The 22,725-nt window shown below is 43.0% G+C and overlaps 1 protein-coding gene across 3 annotated transcripts in view; it reads left to right on the forward strand.

Annotated features, from left to right (window-relative positions):
* The first annotated feature begins 263 nt into the window (after nucleotides 1-263).
* The window catches only part of ARHGAP21 (Rho GTPase activating protein 21), a 113,100-nt gene continuing 90,638 nt past the window's right edge, over nucleotides 264-22,725 (forward strand). Inside the window, exons 1-2 of one of the 3 annotated variants that reach the window (XM_061468257.1) lie at nucleotides 264-382; nucleotides 1,664-1,969. In XM_061468257.1, the coding sequence (XP_061324241.1) occupies nucleotides 1,889-1,969 (81 nt within the window). In that variant the 5' untranslated portion in view covers nucleotides 264-382; nucleotides 1,664-1,888. Of the gene's footprint in view, nucleotides 383-409; nucleotides 913-1,144; nucleotides 1,462-1,663; nucleotides 1,970-22,725 lie in introns of those variants that run through there. The other 2 variants (XM_061468256.1, XM_061468258.1) reach the window with 2 other exon arrangements.

Raw genomic sequence — 22,725 nt, forward strand, 5'->3', positions numbered from 1 at the left:
CACCAGATTACTCCTATGTGACCCACCCCCCGAAAGCGCGGGTAGGGCGGGGGGGGGGGGGCAGAAAACGCCGACGCCTCCGCCTCAGCGTGCTGGCGGGCAGCGGACGGAGGCCGGTGGCGGGGTGCGGGCCCGGCGGGGCTCTGCGCTCCCGGGCCGAAGGGGGGGTGCCCTGGAAGGCAGCCGGGAGCCAGTTCCTGCCCTTGCGGTGTCGTCTGAGGAGGTGGGTGGATTTTTGGAGGGAACAGCAACCGCCAGCTTGGAGGCGGGGGAACGGGACGGGGACGGGCTCCCCACCCGCAGAGGCAGCGGGAACCGATAGAGCCGGGAACACTTCATCGCCGCCGTGAGGCTGAGGTGCCGGAGACCCCCAGGCTGCCGAGTAAGACTGGGGCAGCTTGAGGGCCGGTGAGCCACTGCCGCCCGCCGCGGGGTCGCGCTGCCGGCCTGGGCTTAGCGAGCTGAGGGGAGGGAGAGGGGCTACCGCCCCTGGCTCCTGTCAGGGCGGGGACCACCGCGAGGCGCTGGGTCAGGCACGGGGCCTTCCCCTGACGGTGGTGTGACGGGACGGGGGAAGACGCGACCCGTGTTCGGGTGCTGGGGCCGCGGACAAGAGGTGCCGCGCTGGCCCGGCGAGAGATCGCGGCCAGTAACGCGGAGGAGGTTCCGCGGGGCCTATCCCCTCGCCTTCAGCTGGGAGCTGGCTGTAGCTCCTCAGCGCGGCCACTGCTCCCCCGCACGTCGAGCCCGGAACGGGGCTGGAGTACAGCGAGCTGCCGCCGCCTGCGGCGGTGGGCGAGACCGGTGCACAGGTAGCCGGGGGAGCGCGGCGGGCGCAGCTGGCTCTGCGCGATGGCCCCCAGCGCCGAGACGCCCTAATTGGCGGCGGCGGAGCTGGCAGTGGGGGGCAGGGTAGGGCTGGCCCTGAGCGGCCGCCTGCTGCCACGGCCGGGTCCAAACGGCGCGTCTGTGCGGAGAGAGGCGGGAGGCCCGAGGGAGGGGTGGCGGGCGGGGCGTGGGGCGCGGTGGTCTGATCGCGAACGGCTCCGGCTACGTAGATGGGGGGAGGGAGCTGCCTGTGAGCGGGGTAGACGCGTGTGAGAGACAAAAGCCCAGCTCTGCCGAGTGAGGATCGCTCGGCCTCAGTGGTCCCGGGAGGGCTCTTTTGTTGCCGTTTTCCAATCGGCGTTTGTGAGTTCCCGCCGCCCCCCGCCCGGTCACACCAGTGGTTACGGCCGGGACGAGGACCGTGAACGGGCGGCAGCTTCCCCCCGGCCCGGCGAAAGAGCGGCCCCTTGGCTGCCTGCTCCGTATTCCACCAGTTGATCAAAGTTCGGCTGGGCCAAGGCGAGGAGAGACCGGCCTGCTGTCCTCGGTAGCCACGGCTCCTCTCCTCTTCCTCTGCGGCCGGGGGCAGCGCTCCCCCGTCGCCGCTCCCTCCGGCGGCACGAAAGCCTATGTGTAGCGAGGTAGGAGGGAGCGGGCGCCTCCCGTTTCTCCCCGCCTGCCCTCTCCTCCCCGCGGCTGGGTCTCTGGATAGGAGGAGCCGGAGGAAGAGGAAGATGACGAGCGGGTGCAATTAGCCTAACAAGGGACTGGTGCCGGAGGAGGCGGCAGCGTCCCCGTGCCGAGGACTGACACATCTGCTCTCTCTCTTCTCCAGCCATGAAGGCAGAAGCTGGGGAGCGCAGCTGAAGCCCAGGGTCGTCCCGGCGCGCTTCCCTATGGCAGCTGCGTGAAGGGGCTGAGCCCCCCCTCCCCCGGCGGCGGGGCTGGCCTTGTCGCCTCGGGTGTGCGCGAGCGGCTCTGGTTCTTCCCTCCTCTCCCTTCCCTTCCCCGATGTGGGCTCCAGAGGATTTGCTTCTCCTTTGTAACCGGGAATGAAATAATGGCGACCCGGTGGGCAGCGGGGCCACCCGGAGGAGATGGAGACAACGAGCCCCCCCCGGGCGGCGGCAACGGCGGCCAGGTATGAGCGACGGGGGCGGGAGGGGCGCGGGTTGCGCGTACGCGGCGGGCAGGGCAGGGCCGGGCTGGGCGGCCGCCTCCCGCCGCGGGGAACGGCTTGGCTGGAGCGGGCTTAATGGCCGCCCCCTCTCTCCCTCCCTTTCTCCCTCCCGCTCTCTTCCTGCCCGCCCGCCTTAGAATTGCTGGGAGTTGGACGCTGGGAGCGGTGCGGGCGTGCGGTTCCCCGGCAGAGGGGGGCCGGCTGCTGCCCCGGCTGAGGGCTCCCCTCGCAGTCGGGGCGTCGGAAGTGTGTGTGTGTGTGTGTGTGTGTGGGGACGCCTCCGCTGCCTTACGGCCGGGCGGCGGCTTCACTTCCCGCCCTGCGGAACGGCCGGCGTCCTCGCCCTTGGGGCGGCGGTTTCCGTGGGGTGAGCCCCCAGTCCCGCGGTCAGATCGCGGAGTGTCGCCCCACGCTCAGCCCCCCTGCGGCCTCCCTGCGCCTGTCCGCCCCGTCCCAGTCCTGTTCCCGGGGGACGGTGCTGGGGTACGGCTTCGTCGTCCCCGTCCTGCACCGCCTCGTCCCACTCAAACTATGCTGCTTTTTAGTAGAAATACGGGCTTGGCCTCTGCCTCCTTGTAGGTAGTACTTGTCACCTTCCTATCTGTATGTAGCGCTTGTATTAAACATATTTCTGTTAACAGCATTTGTTGCTGGAACAGTCGTCTGTGTGCTTAGTTTGAAAACTTCATAGTATGCCCTATGGTGGCACCACTGCATGTTTGGACTCGCCACACAGAGTTTTTAACACAGAGCTGTGCCTGACGCTTCCTTCTGTGCTCTATTAATAGTAATAAATGTCTGCAAAACAACTATAATTTCAGATCCAACAAAATATGTGTAACAGTTTTAGTGGCCTTCTTCTAAGATCTGTCCTAAACTTTATTTACAAAGACAAACTTGCTTTTGTATTTATCGCAGTTAAGGCATGTTTTGTCAAAGACAAAACTGCTCTAGGTCTTTGTAGGGCTGTGAAATGGATGCCTTTTATATGGATGCCCTGCTTTTGTTTGCTTAAACTGATATATAGTAGAATGATTTTTAAATCTACAGAACTGAAAAAAAAAGTGTGGATTGGTTTTGGTTTGTTGTGGGGTTGGTTTGTTTTTTTTTGTTTTGTTTTGTTTTTTAAGGACATCAGGTTTTAGTTTAGTGCTGTCCTCAATTCACCCTTTTGCCTTGGTTTGCAAGTGGCACATATGGATTTGTGAGATACAGTCTCTTAAAGCAGGTAGGTTAGGTGAGGACAACATATGAATCTTAATATCATCTGCTTTCTTATTTAACCTTTAAGACCGTGGTCAATTATGAGTCTTAATTTGTATGTAGATTTAAGCATGCATTATTCTTGTTGATGTCCTTTTTAAAAATGTGACTGAAAGCAAGGCCATTTTGGGAGAACCTGCCTTTTAATACTGTTCATATAATGTGGGAAGAGGGGGGAAACCACATGTCTAAGTGTAAAAATTAAAACCTGATTTTTAATTCTGTCATATTGCAACTGCTGGTCTTTTGGCACTGGCACTTGTCATAATCCACATATCCCTACTGTGGTAAACCCTAACACGGCCTGTGGCGCTTTTGGAGATCGTTATGTTAAAGCTGTCTAATTGGGGACTACTAATAGGTGTGGAATTGCAAAATGGACTGCTCTGCCTGTTGTTTTGCCTGATACTTAACATGTTGCAGTTACATTTTAACTGCTAGAAAACATGTGCTTACACTGATGATTACCTTAATCACAGCAGGCCTGATGTAATCTTTGCTTGAACGTAGATACCCCTCATGAATGCCTAATCAAGGTTGCAGTGCTATCACAGTAACTTTAGTATGCATATTGCTGCATAGCTTAAAGTTCAGAGTACTTTCTTATAACTTTTTTCATAGATTGGTGTACAGTGCCAAGAGAGTGAGAGTTTGTGATGTGGGATCTGCTGCCTCAGTTCAGTTGGTGGGACAGTTACTGTGTACAGTGTCTGTGCTATATGTGTGAACAAATCCCTTTAACTGAAGTCGTATTGAGCAGTAAGAACTGCTTTTCTCTTGGGGAAAACAAAAAAAAAAAAACAGAAAACATCTTTAATGAGACACAATTACTGTATAAAAGGAATTTGAAGTTTGCAAAAAGTCACTGGAGTTGCAGGCTTTTATAGTGTGCTCATACTGACATGCAAGATATTAGCAGTTTTGGGAAATGATACAAGTTTTTGGGACGCTGTATCCAATATGGTGCTTGTTTCATAATGCAGTATGAACATCTACATTTAGTGTTTAGCTGTAGACCTGTATGCACAGCAGATTGTTGTCACAAGGGAAGCTCCAGGCATCGCTGGTGCTCATCACTGGCAAGGGAGTTGCAACAGAAATTAGGATTTTCAGCCAGTTAAAGGTTTTGGAAATGTACAGCTATAATCAAGATTAGATCAAATACTGAAAAACCTGCCCTCTGGCTTTAAGATCAGTGGTCAGTCAAAGGGAATTTCTGACTGAGAAGTTATGCTTCTGTGTGTCTGTGCATGCAGAGGTAGGAGAACCGAGGACAGGAGATTTAACTCCCTTAGGTAACACCCGTGGTGGTTGATAATAGTTTGGTGTGTTTTGTTCTTTTTTTTGAATGCCTATCTGCTCTGATATTATGTTCCATTTGGTCATGCCTTGCCATGATTTCTATTTTTATTTTCAGTTCACTTTTTCTGTTCTCCCTTTGACACTGTACCTGGTGGTCTTTCTCACTTCAGAACCCCTTCACTGAAATAAGCATTGAGAACAAAGATTGTGCATTCAGGCTTGCAGGCTCCCGTCTGAACATACAGCGCCTGTTCAAAGGGACAGATCACGTATTCTGAGCTCCTGGGGGAGCTGGCAGAGAGGGCCAAAGATTCTTAGGGCTGTTTGCCATTCTGTTTGAAATCTGACACACATTTGCAAATGGGTGCAAGAATTACTGAGCTTATGCTCATAAGGACAGATAAGTGAGAGCGTGTTCTTTCTGGCTTTTAGATTAATGGGCATATGCTATCTCTGTTTCGTCAGGTTGTAGCAGTGTTTTGCTGGAATGATTAAGACCCGCTGAGGTACAGGCAGTACTGCTTCAGTCACAACGTCCCATCTACAGGCTTGTCCAGATTTGAGGCTGGAACTGGCTTAGTCTTTAGTGCACTTTTAATCTCCCTTCCTCTGCCTAGAAAGGCAAAACAAAAAGTGCTTTTGTTTGTTTGTTTTTCTATTCCCACTATTTTGTGTTTACTTTAAAAGAATTGCTAAGTTTGTGGTATAGTTTACTGTTAATCTGTATTAAAATTGCATGCAAAATGTTAACTGTAGGATGAAAAAATATTAACCACAGCATGTGTGGTTTTAGAAGTAAAATTTTTACTGTAAGCAGTAGTTTCCTTAGTGTATGAATACTAGAAGTATTTTATAAAATAATTTTAAGTATTTGATATTTTTCTGTTGGATCTCCTCAGAACACACATGTATTTAGGTGTTTGTTGCAGGTTTCTAGTACCTTACTGCAAATTTGCATTAAGAGTGTGGGCTCTGGGGTTTTGTTTTTGTGGGATTTATTTATTTTTTTTTGTTTGTTTAACAGCTGAGTTGTTAGAAACAGTTGACCGTCTTTAGAGATTCTTGAGAGTGTCTGTATTTGGCAGTAATTAGGAAATACATTTCCAAAGATTTCTGTAAAAGAAAAATCGGAGGTTATTTTGTATTTGCATAGTAACCACAAATACTTGATTTCAGAAGAGGGGAGAAAAAAAGATTCTTGCTCATACACCTTATCAGAGAGAGCACAACTGCATAAACTGAAGAGAAGCTTGTGCTGGAAGGGTCAGGAACCAGAGAAGGGCAGTGATGACACTAAAAATAGAAAATGATTGGTGCTCCTGCTAACAATAATTAATAGATCGTGCACTATTTTAACAACCCAGTTGGGTTGACATTGGTAAACTTGAAGTGAGGACTCCCAGGTGCTGTGTCTCTCTACTGCAGGACCCAGGCACTGAAGGACTGTATTTTGATCCTTTATTTAAATATCATCTTTATGTAAATATGCCTGTAAACATGTAAACTGTTGTGGAACTCTGTGGTTGGATGTCAATACTTTTCTTATGCCTAATGCTTAAAGGCAGTACGCTTTAACCATAATGTTAAATCCAGGTTGGGGAAATGCATTTGTAAGATTCTATGTCAAACAATACACAATACCAGAAGTAGTCATTAGAAGTGTATATTCCTTATGGTGATGATGAACTCTACACAAACCTTTTGTCAAGGGAGAATAAAATTCACTATAAATACCAACATTACCAGGAGTTGTGGTTATAGCTGTTTAAAATGCTTGGGTCAAATCCTGCTTAATTATGTGAGCATAATACTGACTTCTGCTCTCATTTATGTTGTGGTAAGCCTAAGATAATTTGAAACAACATGGACCTCTTCCAAGGGGTAATGCTAAGTATTTAAGTGACAATATAAAGCAGCAAATAATTCCTTCAAGAAAAGTAAGGGATCTGCCTTCAAATGTAGCTGCACATGGTGGGTTTTAAAGTGACTTTTTGCTTCCCAAAAATACACCTGTGTTGATGGTACCACTTTCCTAATTGTCGGGGTGGGGGAGAAACCCCAAACCAAAAAAAACCCCTAAACCAGACCGTCAGTTTTTGCAAGAGAATCGTGATGGACAGAGGAATATCTTGAACTGGGTCAGTACAAAATAATTCCAGTTACTGCATGCAGTATATGCATTATAAGAGTGAACTTTTTTTTAAACAGGTTTAACAAGCATAGAATCATAGAATAGTTTGAATTGCACTGGGTTAACTTTTCCTTGTGTAAGCTATTTTTAATAGTTTTCATTCTGATACTTCAGATGTATTATTTCTAGTCTATTTACTTGCTTACAGAAGAAAACCCAATTGAGAGAAGAGTTGAGGGAGGGAAAGTATTTAATCTTGTGCACTGTATTTGTGATCTTGTCTCTCTCGTGATCTTGTCCCTCTTGAATGTATGAAAACATCTTTTGTGTAGATGGATGACCAAATCGTAGCTCAGCAGAACAGTATGGGCTCTGAAAAGAGTAGATGCTGGTCTTTTATTTTTAATAATAATCTTGGGAATACATACATCTGTTGCTGTGTAGATGGTGATTAGAATATAAATGTGTGCAACCTGTGAGCCTTATTAAAATGAAAACCTTTCTGTATCTCTTCCTAAGGAATTGAGTGTAGCAGTGTTAGACTAACATGTCAGGAATATATACTGATGCTTTGCAACTGGCATGTGGTTTTTTTTCCTTTTAATCTGACAACAACTGGAAGAAAAACAAATGTTTTCTAGCATTGGGGTGCGTGTTACTCTTCCTTGCAGTTGTTTGTGTATTAAATTGCATAGGATAGGAAGCAGATATAAAAAAGTTAGGAAATGATGTTAAATGAAAGCAGATTTATTTCCTGTTGTTAACAGGGGTCATGGTTTTTAAAAAGCATGAGTTAGCCCTAGTATAAATGGGGAGGCTTTTAAATTGGTGTTGAAACAGTCTGAATTGACAGCAGTCCAGAAGTCAGTCTGATGAGCTGTTTGGTATAACTCCGTGGTTGTAGAAGGCGTCAGAGCCTATGATCTCATCAGATCCTTGAATTTAGGGCCTTGCTACAGGGGAAGTGATTGTCTGCCTCCCATAGTAGATAATATATGTATATGTAGTAAATAATATGTTGTGCTGAGCATAGGAGGTAAACAGTGGATGAGAATTATGCTGTTGGGTCAGATTGGTGGATGAAAAGGGATGATCACATCAGCTTTGCTGTTTATTATACAAAGTGTGGATTAATGTAAATGCTGTACCTTTCTTCTGTCCAAGTCCTTCTTAAGTCTTGTCATTTTTAATATTTTCCTGAAGACGCTTCCATGGTACTTTTTTCCCCATCACCTAGTAGTAGGTACATACCGTAGAACTGATGAGTGGAAACAGTGATGGCAAACATGCTGTGACTGTGTTCATATCAGAGGCTCAATGCATCTTGTAAACCTGAAAGTGCCTAGTCTTACAGTTGCAAAGTGGGATAAGCTGTTTCATGTATACAGTTCTTAAATATGTAAAGATTATTTAGTAGGAAGGCTTCCTCTATTGTGTTTTTTCTGTTCCCTTTCTAAGAGGTTGAAATACATTCTTTTTTTTTTTTCCAGTTATATGGGAATTCTGGCTACTCCCTGAATTGTTGTTTACTGTCTTTTGTTAGTAATGGTGAAACAATTTTCTGAATTTTCTTAATGTTCTGTTGTTGCTGTTAGATTTGAAGAGAATCTTCATGGAGGTGATGCTAGAGTTTAGAGCTTGGATCATTTGGTAAAAGGAAAGTAAAAACTAGGCACAGCTGCATGCTTTGTTCTCTGAATCTCTCTATATGGGGGGCTAGAACTACTGCATCTTTCTGAATTGGTGTATCCTGTTACCGTTTTGTATTTTGCCAGTGAATTGTGTTCAGCAGGAAATGTTGCTGCTTTATATTTTCTATTCTCGATTTTTTTGCATTGAAAAGTTTAGAAAGTATTTATGAGTAGAGAAGCACTAGGAGCTGTTGCTGCAAACTCTGAACAGCATGATGCTTGAGAGAGCCTGATACAAATCATGTTAATGAATATTTGGCATTGGGCATGAGAGGTTCTGTGTGGGCATTCTGGAAAACAAAAAATACCCGCCTAGATTTTGACTCTGGCTTGGGCATACACCTTTAGGAGTTTAGGTAGTAGGCTTATTTTTATTCTAAATTTCTTTATTTCCATTTGCCAGCAGCTGCTGCTTTGCTGAGAGTGAATGAGGTGCCTCCTTAGAGGACATGGCTAATTACAGATTGGCTGTTGGTGGAGGGGTGCACTTTGAGATAGACACTTTCTTTTATGTGTGTGTCATTTGCATAATGTGTTAGGACACACAGTATGGACTGCATTAAGCACTAGCAAATACTCTGTAGGGAATAATCTTGCCCTGGTATCGCTGAGCTGGCTGGATGAAATAATCTCCCTTATTTGAAATTTTGAAGTTTATTCTTTTTTGTTTAGTTGGTTTTCTTGGAGGCCCAGGGAGAAGAAATCAAATAGAAAGCTATAAATTTTATTGAGGAGGGGGGTTTTAAACACTTCTGAGTAGCTGTTACAGTTTGTACAAAGCAGTTGAAAAGAGAAACCTGAGCCTGTTTCTGAACTGATTTTTTTTCTTTTATTAACTAATAGAAAGGGTACTGTGGCATTCTATTTATATCTATGTATATTTCTTTGTATACTTTAATGGAGTCCTCTTTCTTACAGGAACTTAATTACAAATGACTGACCCTTTAAAAGGCTGCATTTTATTCTATTTTAATTTTTCATCTAAGTATATAGGGGTTTTATGTTAAAAAGTTGATAAAAACATAAAGGATGAATGCTTCTATAATAAAAACCCTACAGAAAAATCAAAGCTTTATAAACTCTTTTAATGTTAGTGTTGAACACATAGGTCTTCTCTACTTATTCTCTTTTTTATTCTAAGTGTGAGGGCAGAAAAGGCTAAAATAAAAATATGTTCTTGTGCTGCCATTTAACACTGAGGTGAATAGTTGTCTTGGGTAGCACCTGCTCTGACCATGGGATGAACTAAAAAAGAATCTAAGTTCTCAGAAATCCCTTTGTGATCATTTGGCTTGTGACAAATAGATGTAGCCTACCCAGTGGTATGTTCGTGGTATTAAGATGAACTTCTCAATTTTGGGAACTAAAGCTGAGCTCAGTCTACAACTTGTTGCATTTTTGTATTGGAAAATTTTACAGGGAGAGACATTGTTCAAATGCTATTTTATGGAGCTGAAGTCATGTGGGTTTTAAAGATGGTTCCAGTTATTTTTGAGGAAAACAACATTTTAACTTGTCCAAGGTCTGCCCTGTTGTAATGGAACATGGAAGTGGTTGATTTCCTAAGAAACTTGACTGATACTTAAATATAATTATTTAAAGTCTGTTAAACACTTTAGATGTGTTTAAAGTCATATGTCCTGAGTTTTATCATGTTTTAAAGGGCTAGAGTTCAGCCACTGCTGGCAGGGGTATGCAAAACTGCAGGAATTGAGAACCAGAATGTTTTGTTGTTCTTTTGTCCAGCAAAAGAAGCAGCAGATAAAGTAGGTGCACCTCAAGCAGGTGGCTCTTACTACCTGTAGGTTCTGACCTGTTTTTGGAAGATAAAAATCTGGTTAAGTTTATCTCTGAAAGGAATGCTGCAGTTTTTGTGTAACAAGCTGCCCCATTGCAGCTCATGTTTGTTATTGTTGCTGTGCTTCTCAGCTCTCCAGTTTTGATGCAACTTGAATAGGGAGCCTGTGACTCTGGCAAAAAGTATTCCCATGTGTAGCCACAAACATTTCTTATTCATCAATGGCTGTAAAACCTGACTTGTTCTTTCTTGCATGCATTTTAAAATTTTATTATCCTCAATCACCATGGTAAAAGGTGAGTAAGTAAACTTTGCCCGGAGTAATCAATTTTCATGGCAATTCTACAGGCCTTCTGCTGCATTCTGTGTACTTACACAATTTTCATATGGGTCTGTTTGAATACAGTCTCCCATTTTCTAGTCAGTTATTTATTTTTTTTCCTAAATTATGTGGGAGAAATTGTTTTGGAGCTGTTTCTTAAGGAAGAAGAAATGGCTTGTGTATTGCTCTTATGGTATTAAAGTAAGCCATCTTGCCAGCTTAGCATTAATATGAATGTTCAAAGAGTCTTCAATGTTTATTGCAGTCTGTGCATCTGAATCAAGATGCAGGAGTAATTGAGTAGCCATGAATGGTTTGGCAAGCTGGTGTACTGATGCTCATGTCATGGAGGTAATCTTACAAGCTTGTTAATTGCATCTCTTGTTAGAATTTTTCTTTTTTCTTATTAAGAGTAGTATTACTGCTTTTGAAAAATACTGCATACCTGACCAGAATGGGCCTTGTAGCCCTGTTTGTGGAACAAAGGATTTTTCTGTATGCAAGTGTTGCAAAACATGACGTTGTATAATGGATGCAGGCCAATACTGGTAGCATTTCATAGTCCATACACTTTAGGTGTTGTTTTTGTGGATGGTTTTGAGTAATTTTCTCTGTTTGCACTGTGACTGCAAATATGATTCAACTCTGTATCCAAATAGGTCTCATAGCTTTCTGCTGTTTTCATGAGTTAAATGGCAGTGGAGAGGTAACATGCTTATTTTTCTGTCTTTGTACAGAATTCTTGCTTGCCTGTTCAGGCTATGTGAAGATGAATTGTCTATGAAGAAATGCAGAAGGACCTTGTGATGTTCAGTGCTAGTTGATAAAATAAAATCAAACTTAGTGTGCATAACTGTCACATGCAAAATACTGAAAGCTAATGATTAACTAGGAGCTCATGGGTGAGGTCTTAAGAGTTGTGATAGGTAAGTCTAAGAATTAAACAGCAGCTTAATGCTCAGTGTTGGTCAAAAAAGCAAATTGTCATTCATTTCCTAATAATTTTGAGCAGTTAATGTTCTCTGTCATGCCTCAGTGTATAAATCTGTTGTGCACTTGGAGCTGATGTGTCTAGGTCTAATTCTGTCTATTCATTTTTTCCTTATCTCGGAAACAGTAAAGTAGAGTCTGAAAAGTCTCAGAAAAGGTGACAATGGTAATTCAGTATATGGCGTTGTTTCTGTACCAAAACTGAGTAAGGAATCTAGGAATTGACAATTTGGGAAAGAGGAGACTGTGCAGATGGAGAGATGATTTGGAGATGGGGTACCTTTCTCCATCTCTCTAACTTCTGCAGGTAGCTTTTTACTATCTACCCTAAGAACTAGGGGGTATCAGATGGGCATGGTGGATTGAGAAAAGGCAAAGGCGATAGCCCTTTGCATGAAAGTTATTTCAGCTTGTTATTCTGCACCATAGTACTTTGGAAGCTAAAAGTGTGTATGTAAGCTGAAGGATAACCTAGATTTATTTTTTGAGGAGGAATACAGGTTAAATACCCTTGTAGTGGCATGAATTTGTGAATAATTGAAGCTGAGAGGATGTTCTAGTAATGCTTGCTTTTGTGTTCTTTCCTAAGCATCTGCAGCTATGCATGATGTCCCTGTTAAAGATAAGCTAGGTAGACATTTGGTCTGATCTACAGGTGTTTGTATGTGTTGTAGTACCGATTCCATGATAGTTCATCAGGATTCCTCCATCTTTCAGGAAGTTTTGTATTAGACCTGCTGAAAGAAGACAGCTGTTTGTGATCAGGAACAGGAAGTGCAGTTTTTCAAATGTTCAGGACTTGGACCTATTTTTGCTTCAAAAGTTTCAGGCTAGATATCAAACTTAGGCTTTGGGTTTGCTTACCTTTGTAGAAGTTGCTATTCTGGCTGTATCACACAGGTCTCATGTTCTTCAGTTTTGGTAAGTTAAAATGAAATGCACAGTTACCTGCTTTTGCATTCATCTCAGCCCCTCCTCCATCCCCCCTTACCAGTTGAAGGAGAAGGCAAGGTGATTGTGTGGCTTGGGCACAGAACTTACATAGACTGTTGTAGTTCTCATTTCCTTTCTACTTATTTGCAATTAGGCAAGTACTTTTTTTTTGTCTGTCGAGTTGTTTTCTGCATTACTTCTTTTGGTGGACTGGATTATATTGCAGGACTTTAATTCCAAGTCTAGCAAATACAGCAGCAGCAAACATCAATTTGATGGATGGACCACTCAGTGGATAAAGAACTGGCTGGATGGCTGCACACAAAGAGTTGTGGTCAATGGCTCAGTGTCTGGCTGAAGACCAGTAACGAGTGGTATCCCTCAGGGATCGGTGTTGGGACAGGTTTTGTTCAACATCTTTGTTGGTGACATGGACAGTGGGGTTGAGTGCGCACTCAGCAAGTTTGCCAATGACACCAAGCTGTGTGGTTCGGTTAATATGCTGGAGGGAAGGAATGCTATCCAGAGGGACCTTGATACGCTTGAGAGTTGGGCTGATGCCAACCTCATGAAGTTTAACCATGCCAAGTGCAAGGTCCTACACCTGGGTCGGAGCAATCCCAGGCACAGCTACAGGTTAGGCAGAGAAGAGATTCAGAGCAGCCCTGCGGAGAAGGACTTGGGGGTATTGGTTGATGAGAAAATGAACATGGGCCAGCAGTGTGCGCTTGCAGCCCAGAAAGCCAACCGTATCCTGGGCTGCATTAAAAGGAGCGTGACCAGCAGGTTGAAGGGGGTGATCCTGCCCCTCTACTCTGCTCTTGTGAGACCTCACCTGGAGTGTTGTGTGCAGTTCTGGTGTCCTCAACATAAGGAGGACATGGAACTGTTGGAACAAGTCCAGAGAAGGGCCACGAGGATGATCGGGGGACTGGAGCACCTCCTGTACAAAGATAGGCTGGGGAAGTTGGGGCTGTTCAGCCTGGAGAAGAGAAGGCTGCGTGGAGACCTCATAGCAGCCTTCCAGTATCTGAAGGGGGCCTACAGGGATGCTGGGGAGGGACTCTTCGTTAGAGCCTGTAGTGATAGGACAAGGGGTAACGGGTTAAAACTTACACATGGGAATTTTAGATTGGATATAAGGAGGAAATTCTTTCCTGTTAGGGTGGTGAGGCACTGGAATGGGTTGCCCAGGGAGGTTGTGAATGCTTCATCCCTGGCAGTGCTCAAGACCAGGTTGGACAAAGCCTTGGGTGATATGGTTTAGTGTGAGGTGTCCCTGCCCACAGCAGGGGGCTTGGGACTTGATGATCTTAAGGTCCTTTCTAACCCTAACTATTCTATGATTCTTTTCTATGGTTCTAAACCCAGTGAATCCCTAAGAAGTAGTGGAAAATTTATTTCTCCTGTGGTGAATGATACTACTGGGTATTTTATTAGCTCTAAAATACTTGCTCCTTTTCCACTCCAGTTCTGTGGTAGCAGTTTAAGAAAAGGAAGGAGCTATATTGCAAGTTAGGTAGCTTCAAAGACTGCTGAATGGGATTGAGTGGTGTACAGATAGGGAAAGCACTGGAGGGAAAAGCTCTGCCTGGCAAAAAGGAACTTCTTTCTTCCCTTTGCCAATCCCAAAATCAGTTATCAAGATGGTTAAACAAAACACAACAAAACAGGTAAACTTTTATCTAAAGAACTGTGAAATGAGGTGGCCACAGAATAATTTTGCTGAGTTTGTGTTTTTTGTCTGTTGTGAGTGGGCAGACCAGCAACCCACACCCCCAAAGCCTATTTTTAAAACTAGATCTAAAACACTAAAAGGCATCTGTGGCTAAGATGGTCTGCTCTTGTAATCAGTGATTCATGACTGAGAAACTAAATTCTTTGAGGTGAGTAGACGCATTGGTAATATTAGACAGCTACTCAGCAAGGCGTGTTCAGAGTAAACAGTTCTCACTGGTGAGTTTGTATGTAGAGAATCATTTTTTCCTCATTTCATTTAAACTTGGGAGTTGTACAGACCCATGGAAAAATCTTGCATTCTGTTTAAGGCTTACTGTGTAGAATTCAATGATGCCTGTTTTTCACACTGCGTGGTGTGAGTTTGTTTGGAAAAAGATCCCCCCCAAGTCTGTCAGCATGTTGACCTTTATCCATTCCATGGCCAGTTGTCAGTATTAAATTATGGATGATGCAGCATTAGTCAGTGATGTAATGGTCGTCTCTAGGCTTCCTTGCAGCTCGCAATGGGAACCTGAAGTTTGGAAATAGAGTTTTATCTGTGTGTTATGTTTTGTGTCTGCTTTTAGGGAGGTGAAGCACAAACACCACAGTCCTCTCTGTCTCATTTTGGATAGTGCCAGAAGGGTGAATCATGTTTTAGTGGGGAGGGGATTGATTTTAGGCTTGGGTTGGTTGGGGATTGATTCTAGGCTTGGGTTGTTTTTTCTGGGTTTTGTGCGTGTGGTGATTTATTTATTTATTTGTTTCCTCCCAGGCCATTAATGACAGCAGATGAATTGAGGGGAAGGCATTTTGTGTGAGATTAAGAACAGGATTTGTGGGAGTGACTTGACCTGAAGTTCAGTTAATACTCTGGTCACTTCCCTCACTTAGATAATCTGCCCTTGCAGATTTCTCTTTCTTAGGAGTCAAGATACCATGAGCTGTCCTTCTTGGAAGGTGCTTGGAGTCTTCCCTTCTATTGTAAGTGAGAAAGTAGCCTTTTCAACCCATGAGGAGAAGTGGTGGGTCTTCCTCAGTTTTCTTTATCCCATGGTGCAGTTGTTTTATGGGGAACTTGGTTTCTTTCTTGTAGAGACTCTTGCTTGGGAAAAGAACAGAACTAGTTGCATTTTAGATTGACTCACTTCAGAAGGACTTTCCAGTTAATTGTTAGCCCTTAAGAAAGCCTTTCTCCATAGTTGTATTTTCTTTCACAAGCCTGTTTTTTCACTGTTACTTTATTTTACAGATTGCTGCTACAAAAATGGTACTGTTTCATTACACTGTTTTGTACTTTGAATTCAGTCCAGTTGGTTCCCAGAACTTTTATCATACCATGTATTGTTTAAAATGATTGTACTCTATTTTTTCCTTTAACTGTTAAGAGCAGATTTAAATGATTTTGGAAGTTACATGTGTGTAGGAACACATTTTGTGATGACCTGTGTTAATAAAAGTATTTTTTTTTTAATAATTGGGAGGAAATATAGTATTCACAGTCTAATTTAAAATACTGAAATAGGTAGTTATGTAGAGGGAATGGCTGTAAACTGTCAGAGGGTAGATTTGAATTAAATGTTATGAAGAAGCTCTTCCCTGTGAGGGTGGTGAGACACTGGCACAGGCTGTCCAGAGAAGCTGTGGCTGCCCCATCTCTGGTAGTGTTCAGGGCCAGGTTGGACAGGGCTTGGAACAACCTGGTCTAGTGGAAGGTGTCCTTGCCCATGGCAGGGAGGCTGGAACTAGATGAGCTTTAACGTCAACCCAAGCCAGCCTGTGATTCTGTGAAATGGTGGGAAAATGACATCATTTCTATTTCATAAAGTAACCTGCATTAAGTTGTTTCAGCTGAAGATTCTCATGTATTTCAGCATGCTTTGTATCATCAGTTCTAATAAATGATCTTTTGAAAGTGTACCAGTTGTGCATATTCTGTTCTTGTTCTTTAACACTCACCGCTTTATATTCTGTGCTAGAATATAAGTAAAGAATTTGCATCATGTACTTCCTGCAAACCTTTTGGAAGAATCGGTGCCAGGTTTAATCACAGATACCCCAAGCAACTAAAATTTTTTTCAAGTATTACAGTAAAATCCTACCAGTGCAAGTTCTATTTCTTTTTATAATGCAAAACTATAGGTAATGTCTAAAACATGACATGGTGTTACATATGAAGTCAAAGAAAATGAAAATATGACGAATGCTGTAAAAAATAGCAGTATTTTGAAGTTAATTAAACACACAGTGGAACTAGATGCGTTTGTTTCTGGAACAAAAAGTTGATCCTTCTCTATCTCAGTCAAATTTGGAGGGGAGGGGAAATCTTGCTTCTTTAAAGGAATTCTGGGAAGAATAAGGACTGCTTTTTTGAATCCCTGCAGCTTGAAAGAGTTGTAGATGCTTTTCTAAAACCAGGCAAAAAAAGACTTCTTGCTGTAAACATAGTACAGATTGTGAATTTTTAAACTGTAGATTTAATCTAAAATTAAATATCTTAAGCATCTTTCCACAGCATGTCATGGACTGAAGTATAATTATACTTCATCTAGTGTCTCTTTCCAGCATTAACAAAGTCTGCATATTATAAGAGAATTACCACTTCCTGGCTTTTGTTTGTTTGCTTGTTTTGGGGGTTTTTTGGTTGTTTTTTTTTTTCAGCTTCATGAAACTAAGATTCTAATCTTGGTGAAGTAAAGCTTAGAGAAGCCTTGTGTGTGAAGGGCATAGGTATCTCACCTGGAAATAACAGAGTGGTTAACTGCCTAAGCACTAGGCTGGGAAAGTAGTAAGAACATACTAAAGCTTTGCTAAGAAACTGCCTTAAGGGGTTTGCGTTGCAGTTGAATTTTATCTGTCTTTCCGCTATGTGATCCTTTTGCAGCTTTTTGTGGGCAGCTGTGAATATTTGAAGCATTTTTTTTTTTCCTGATTCCTTTTGGGCTTTGAGTAATGAGGTAGATTAATGTGAAAAGTCACCTTATTAAAGAGCATACTTACACATTTGGTAAGTAGATTTTTGAATATCCTGAACTTGAAAGTAGGAGGTAGTCAGAAGACTGCCCACAGTGGCAAAATACAGGGATCAGCTGATATGTTACACGATAACTGGTTGTGGTACGTAGAAAAGGCTTTTCTGTAGTATTCATAGGATTTCATGTGGAGCCTAGAAAACACTGCTACCTGCTGCAGTTAGTCTTTGGTATTAGCTCTTTCTATGACTCAAGAGTTTCTGGCTTTCTGATGTCAGTATCAGAGTGAATTTGTTCTGTTTCTTCCTTTATTCCCTAAACACATGTCATTATGTGTTGTCATTGTAGGTCCTAAAAGTGGTTGCTGAAGCCAGAAGTTTGAGAAAAGGATGATAGTTGCATGAATAACGTAGTTTCCATAAAGTTAGATGGATACGACAGAGAAGGAACTGATGCACCTTTACACTTACCTTAAAGGCTTACACATGTTAGCCAGACTGTATTAGATATGAACAGTTAGGGAATGTTAGGGATTTGAGCTAGAGCGTAGTGCAGCCTGAGCCAAATTTGTCTGCAGCAACTGTTTGTGTAGCCGCTGTATAATGCATTCTCACCATTGAAAATAACGCATGGAGTTAAAAGCAGTTTTCAAGAATCAGTGAATCACTGAGGTTGGGTGGTGCTTCTAGAGATCATTTAGTTGAACCACCTGGAGCAGGCCACCCAGGACTGTCTAGGCTGTGATTCTGAGTATGAAGACTCAGCAGCTTCTCTGAGCAACCTGTTCAGTGTTTGATCATGCTTACAATAAAAGGGTTTTCTTATGTTTAAATGGGAGTTCCTCTGTTTCAGTTTGTGTCCACTGGCTCTGGTAATCGCATTTTTGGCAAAGTTGAGTCTGGCACTGCTCCTCCTGCTTCTCCCATCAGGTATTTGTACACATGGATAAGTTTCTGCCCTGCCCCCAAGCTAAAATGTTCCCAGCTCCCTCAGCCTTTCCTCGTGTGACATGTGCTCCAGTCCTTTAATCATCTTTGTGGCCCCCCGCTGGACTTGCTTTAGTATCTACATATCTGTTCTCCACTGGAGACCAAAGAACTGGACATACCACTCCAGATGTGATCTCACCAGTGCTGAGTAGAAGGGAAGGGTCCCCTCCCTCAACCTGCTGGCTGTGCTTTGCTTTATAGAGTCCAGCAGCTTGCTCATGATACAAAACTGGAAACTTGCTGAGGGTATACTCTGCCCAATTATCCAAGTCATCAGTGAAGAGGTGAATTTTGGTTCCAGTATTGACCTCTAGGGGTATACCACCGGTGGCTGGCCTCTATCTGGAGCTCTTGTTGGTCATAACCCTTTCAGCCAGGCAGTTTAACCAGTCTGCAGTAGAGTTCACTGTCCATTTATCTAGCCCATACTCTGTAAGCTTGCCTATAAGGGTCTGTCTTTTCCCAGACAGAAATCCAGGTAGGTGCTGGTTGTCCTAAACCCATCGCTGCATGCTCAGGCATGGTTTCTGTTCCTCCTGGATCCATCTGGGTCTTGCTTGCAATGCTTGTATGCTTCCTTTTTATGTCTGTATTCAGTCAGAAGCTTCTTGCAGGTCTCCTGACAACTTTGCTTGATTTTCTGCACACTGGTATGAGCCGTTCATGTGTTAGGAGAAGGAAGTACACTAAAATCAACCAGGTCTCCTGGACCCCTCTGCTTTCCAGGAGTCTCCTGTGGGATTCTTTCAAGCTGATCCCTGAACAGTCTTGGTTCTTCTTAAGTCTAGGGCTGTGATGCTGCTGTTTGGTTTTGTTCCCTTCTCTCAGGATACTGAACTCCACTGTTCATGGTCACCATAGCTAAGATTGCCCCTGAACTTTACACTCTCAACAGTTCTTTGTTGTCTGTAAATATGAAGTCCAGCAGATTGCCTCTTCCTTTTTGGAACTTAAGTCGTCTGTGTCAGGAAGTATCTGTCAGTACATTCCAGAAACCTACTGGATTGCCTGTGACCTTCTGTGATGTTAATAAAATTATGATATTAAATACATTTTTTGTGGATACTTTCTTAATTGTTTTTGTACAAGGTGTAAAATGGGAACTGCCCTCACAGGCTCTTGGCCAGGGACTTGTACAGGAGAAATAAATGCAGAGATGAGGAAGCTTCATTAGGGGATTAACCTGTTTCATCATACGCTAAAATTTAAATGCCAGCATATAAAAAAAAGTGAAGAGGTTTGGTAAAGGGCTATTTAATAAAACTGAACCAAAAGCTTACATTCCTACTTTTAAGTGTTTTTTGATGGATAGGCCACTTAGTGGGTAGGGAATTGACTGAATGGTCTCACTCAGGGGGTTGTGGTCCATGGCTTGATGTCCAAGCGGAGACCAATGACAATTGGTGGTTCTCTGGGGTTGGTAGTGGGACTAGTGCTGTTTAACATCTTTGGTGGAGGTATGGACAGTGGGATTGAGTGCTCCCTCAGCAAGCTTGCTGATGGCAAGCTGTGTGATGTGGTCAACATGCTGGAGGGAAGGGATGCCATCCAGAGGAACTTAGGCAGACTCAAGAGGTAGGGCGAAGCCAACCACATGAAGTTGAGCAAGGCCACGTGCAGTGTCCTGCACCTGGGCTGAGGAAATCTTAAGTACATAAAAAGGCTGGGTGGAGAATGGATTGAGAGCAGTCCTGAGGAAAAAGACTTGGGACTGTTGGCTGGTAAGAAGCTCAAGATGAGCCCAGAAAGCCAACTGTATGCTGGGCCTCATAAAAAGAAGTATGACCAGCAGGTTGAGGGAAGTGATTCTTCCCCTCTGCTTTCGTGATAACCCACCCGTGGTCCTCTATTCAGCTCTGGGTCCCCACCACAAGAAGGACATGGACCTGCTTGAGTGAGTCCAGAGGAGGGCATGAACATGAGGCTGGAGCTCCTCTGCTGTAAAGACAGGCCGAGAGAGTTGGGCTTGTTGAGGCTGGAGAAGAGAAGGCTCCAGGGAGGCCTTAGGGCAGCTTCCAGTCCCTAAAGGGGCTATAAGAAATCTGGAGAGAGACTTTTTACATGTGTATTTAGTGATAAGAAAAGGGGGAATGGCTTTAAACTGACAAGAGGGAAGATTTAGGTTAGCTACTAGGAAGTAATTCTTTACTGTAAGGATGGTGAGGCACTTAACAGGTTGCCCAGAGAAGCTGTGTCTGCCCCATCCCTGGAAGTGTTCAAGGCCAGGTTGGATGGGGCTTTGTGCAACCTGTTCTAGTGGAAGGTGTCCCTGCCCGTGGCAGGAGGGTTGGAACTGGATGATTCTTTTTGTTACTGGTTTATGTCTGTTGCATACTCAAAATCTGGTTGAAAGTTTTTGCCATCTTCATGTCTTGCTGCATGTTAGTGGTGTGCTTTATTGTATCATCGTTTGACATGCAGTAGTTACTTTGTGCAAACGCCTCTTCCTTCTTTTTGATCTTGGAATTTCTGCCATTTGGTCTGAAGTAGCAATGTGGTGATTTATTGAAGTAATTTCTCACTGGAAAGTTTAGAAAAGTTAGGAAATGCATTGTTCTTTTACAGACGTGGTAAAAGAAAGAAAACAAGACCCTCCAGGAGAGAGCCACTTCTTTAGTACCAGCTATTTTTGTGCAGTCCTATTACGGTCACTTATGTAATGAAGAGCTTGGCATGTGCGTAGTAGAGTTTGTGATTGATAGGTCACTGTGTGTGTACTCACGGTGGGACAAGACTGGTAAAAGACGTTACTAACATATACTGTGAACGTAACATGACACTAAGTGATTCTTTTATTTTTATTTTTTTTTGTAAAGGATTAGGACCTGCTGTTGACTGAAAGAAGGTTGTAGCGATACAAGGCAGACTTTCTGCTCAAACATAAGCAATTCTGAATTCGTTTCCCTGTACTTACTGTTTGTTCTATAGTCAAGCTGCAGTCTTCTACTAATAAGCCTCACTTATTTCTTGGTTTCTGCTGCTGTGTTTGGTTTTGTTTTTTCCCTGTGTTCAACACATTCAGCTATGCATGTTTTTTGTTTTTTTTTTTTTTAATTTCTTTTGAATGTTGGAGTATTTAATAACTTGTTTTGTAGGAATTTTTGGCTGTAATATTAATACTTCCCTGAGCACCGACAGAAATCTGATATCAGATACATCATGATTGATTTAGGATTTGCTTGTTAAATCGGTATGTTTTTCTTGAAACTGTAATTTCATTAGGTTTCATTGACACATTAATTTCAGGCCTTGAATATAGCTCTTATAGACTGACTAGAACTTTCTGATAGCGTTTTGCCTGGTGTGTTCTTTCCCATACAGAAAATGTATTGGTGAGTTAATAGCTTTTTAGTCTGTTGAAGTATACTGGTTCAGGTGGTTTTATGTGCTCTTTGCTTGGATTGTGTACCTGGATTTCTGGGTTTGGTTGTTTGATTCAGTCTTTAATCATTAGGAGTTTTTTTGAGATTTTAAGTGCTTGTGTATTTATTTCGTAACTGCTAGGAGCATGTAAGTGTGGGATTTTTAACCTTTTTTCATTTGTTTTGCATTGTAGCCCTGAACTTTTCACTTAAAAAATAAAATATAGAAGATCTTTAACCCTTAACTCTCTCCATCTTTCGCAGAAAGGGAACCTGTTAGCCTAAAACTGAGGACATCGTTATGTCCTCACTCACCTTACACATCCTTTTCCTAATGAACCAAACTTCCTTCATTGTTGGTTTTTTTTTCCATTACTTATTGTGTGGCAAAGACTTTCTCTTTTAATGGGTATATTTTAAGGATGAAGGTGTTTCAGGGATATGAAACAAAAAAAAGGATGATTCATCTTGATCTTAAGCCTGGCTGAAGAAATTCAATGTGATGACTGAAGAGAGATGGCTTTTCATCATCCATCGTTATTTGTGACTAGGGTGATGCTTAGGTCAAACTTGCAGTTCCTCTTTATCACTTCACTTTAGAGGATGAAGTTTTGATAAGGAAAATGAGAAGAAAATCAGAATTAGGTTAACTTCATTAGGAGCTGCCTTGCCTGTGTGACTTCTGTATTAATTAATTTTTTGCAGAAACAGTGCTCAAGTAAAGTGAAGGTACATGTCTGGTTTCTAGAGGTTTCTTTCTTGTCTTATCCTTATGTTGGGGAATTCCAGAAATGTATTTTAAAATAAGATCTTGGAATCCCTTTATGTTTTTTTTTCATCATACTTTAACTTCATACTGTAAATTGTTGAGATCTTGGGAATAAGGAGTAGGAAAAATGGTTGTGAGATGAACGTGCGTCTCAGATTGGTAAATCTTGATGATGATGATGAAGTTATGATTTTGGCCATCGGACAACAGATGCAATGCCATTCTTGTTCTTCATTTATTAGTGAGGTTACTTCCATGAATACTGTTAATGGTTTCAAAATGTTAAAGCTATGTGCATATTTGTGTACAATATTTTTAAGCTAAGAAAAGTGGTATTTTGTGCAATCTTCTCCTGTTTAGAAAGTTGACAGGAAAGCAGTCATTCAGTTGAGTTAGTCCTTGCTTCTAGAATTAATTTCGGATTAGGCTTTTTATTTATTTTTAGGAATTGAACGAAGATCAGTAATGCTCAGAAA

Source organism: Pezoporus flaviventris, unplaced genomic scaffold, assembly GCF_033815535.1.
Source record: "Pezoporus flaviventris isolate CSIRO_AGI_PZ_B2104156 unplaced genomic scaffold, CSIRO_AGI_Pfla_v1 ptg000047l, whole genome shotgun sequence".
NCBI lineage: Eukaryota > Metazoa > Chordata > Aves > Psittaciformes > Psittacidae > Pezoporus > Pezoporus flaviventris.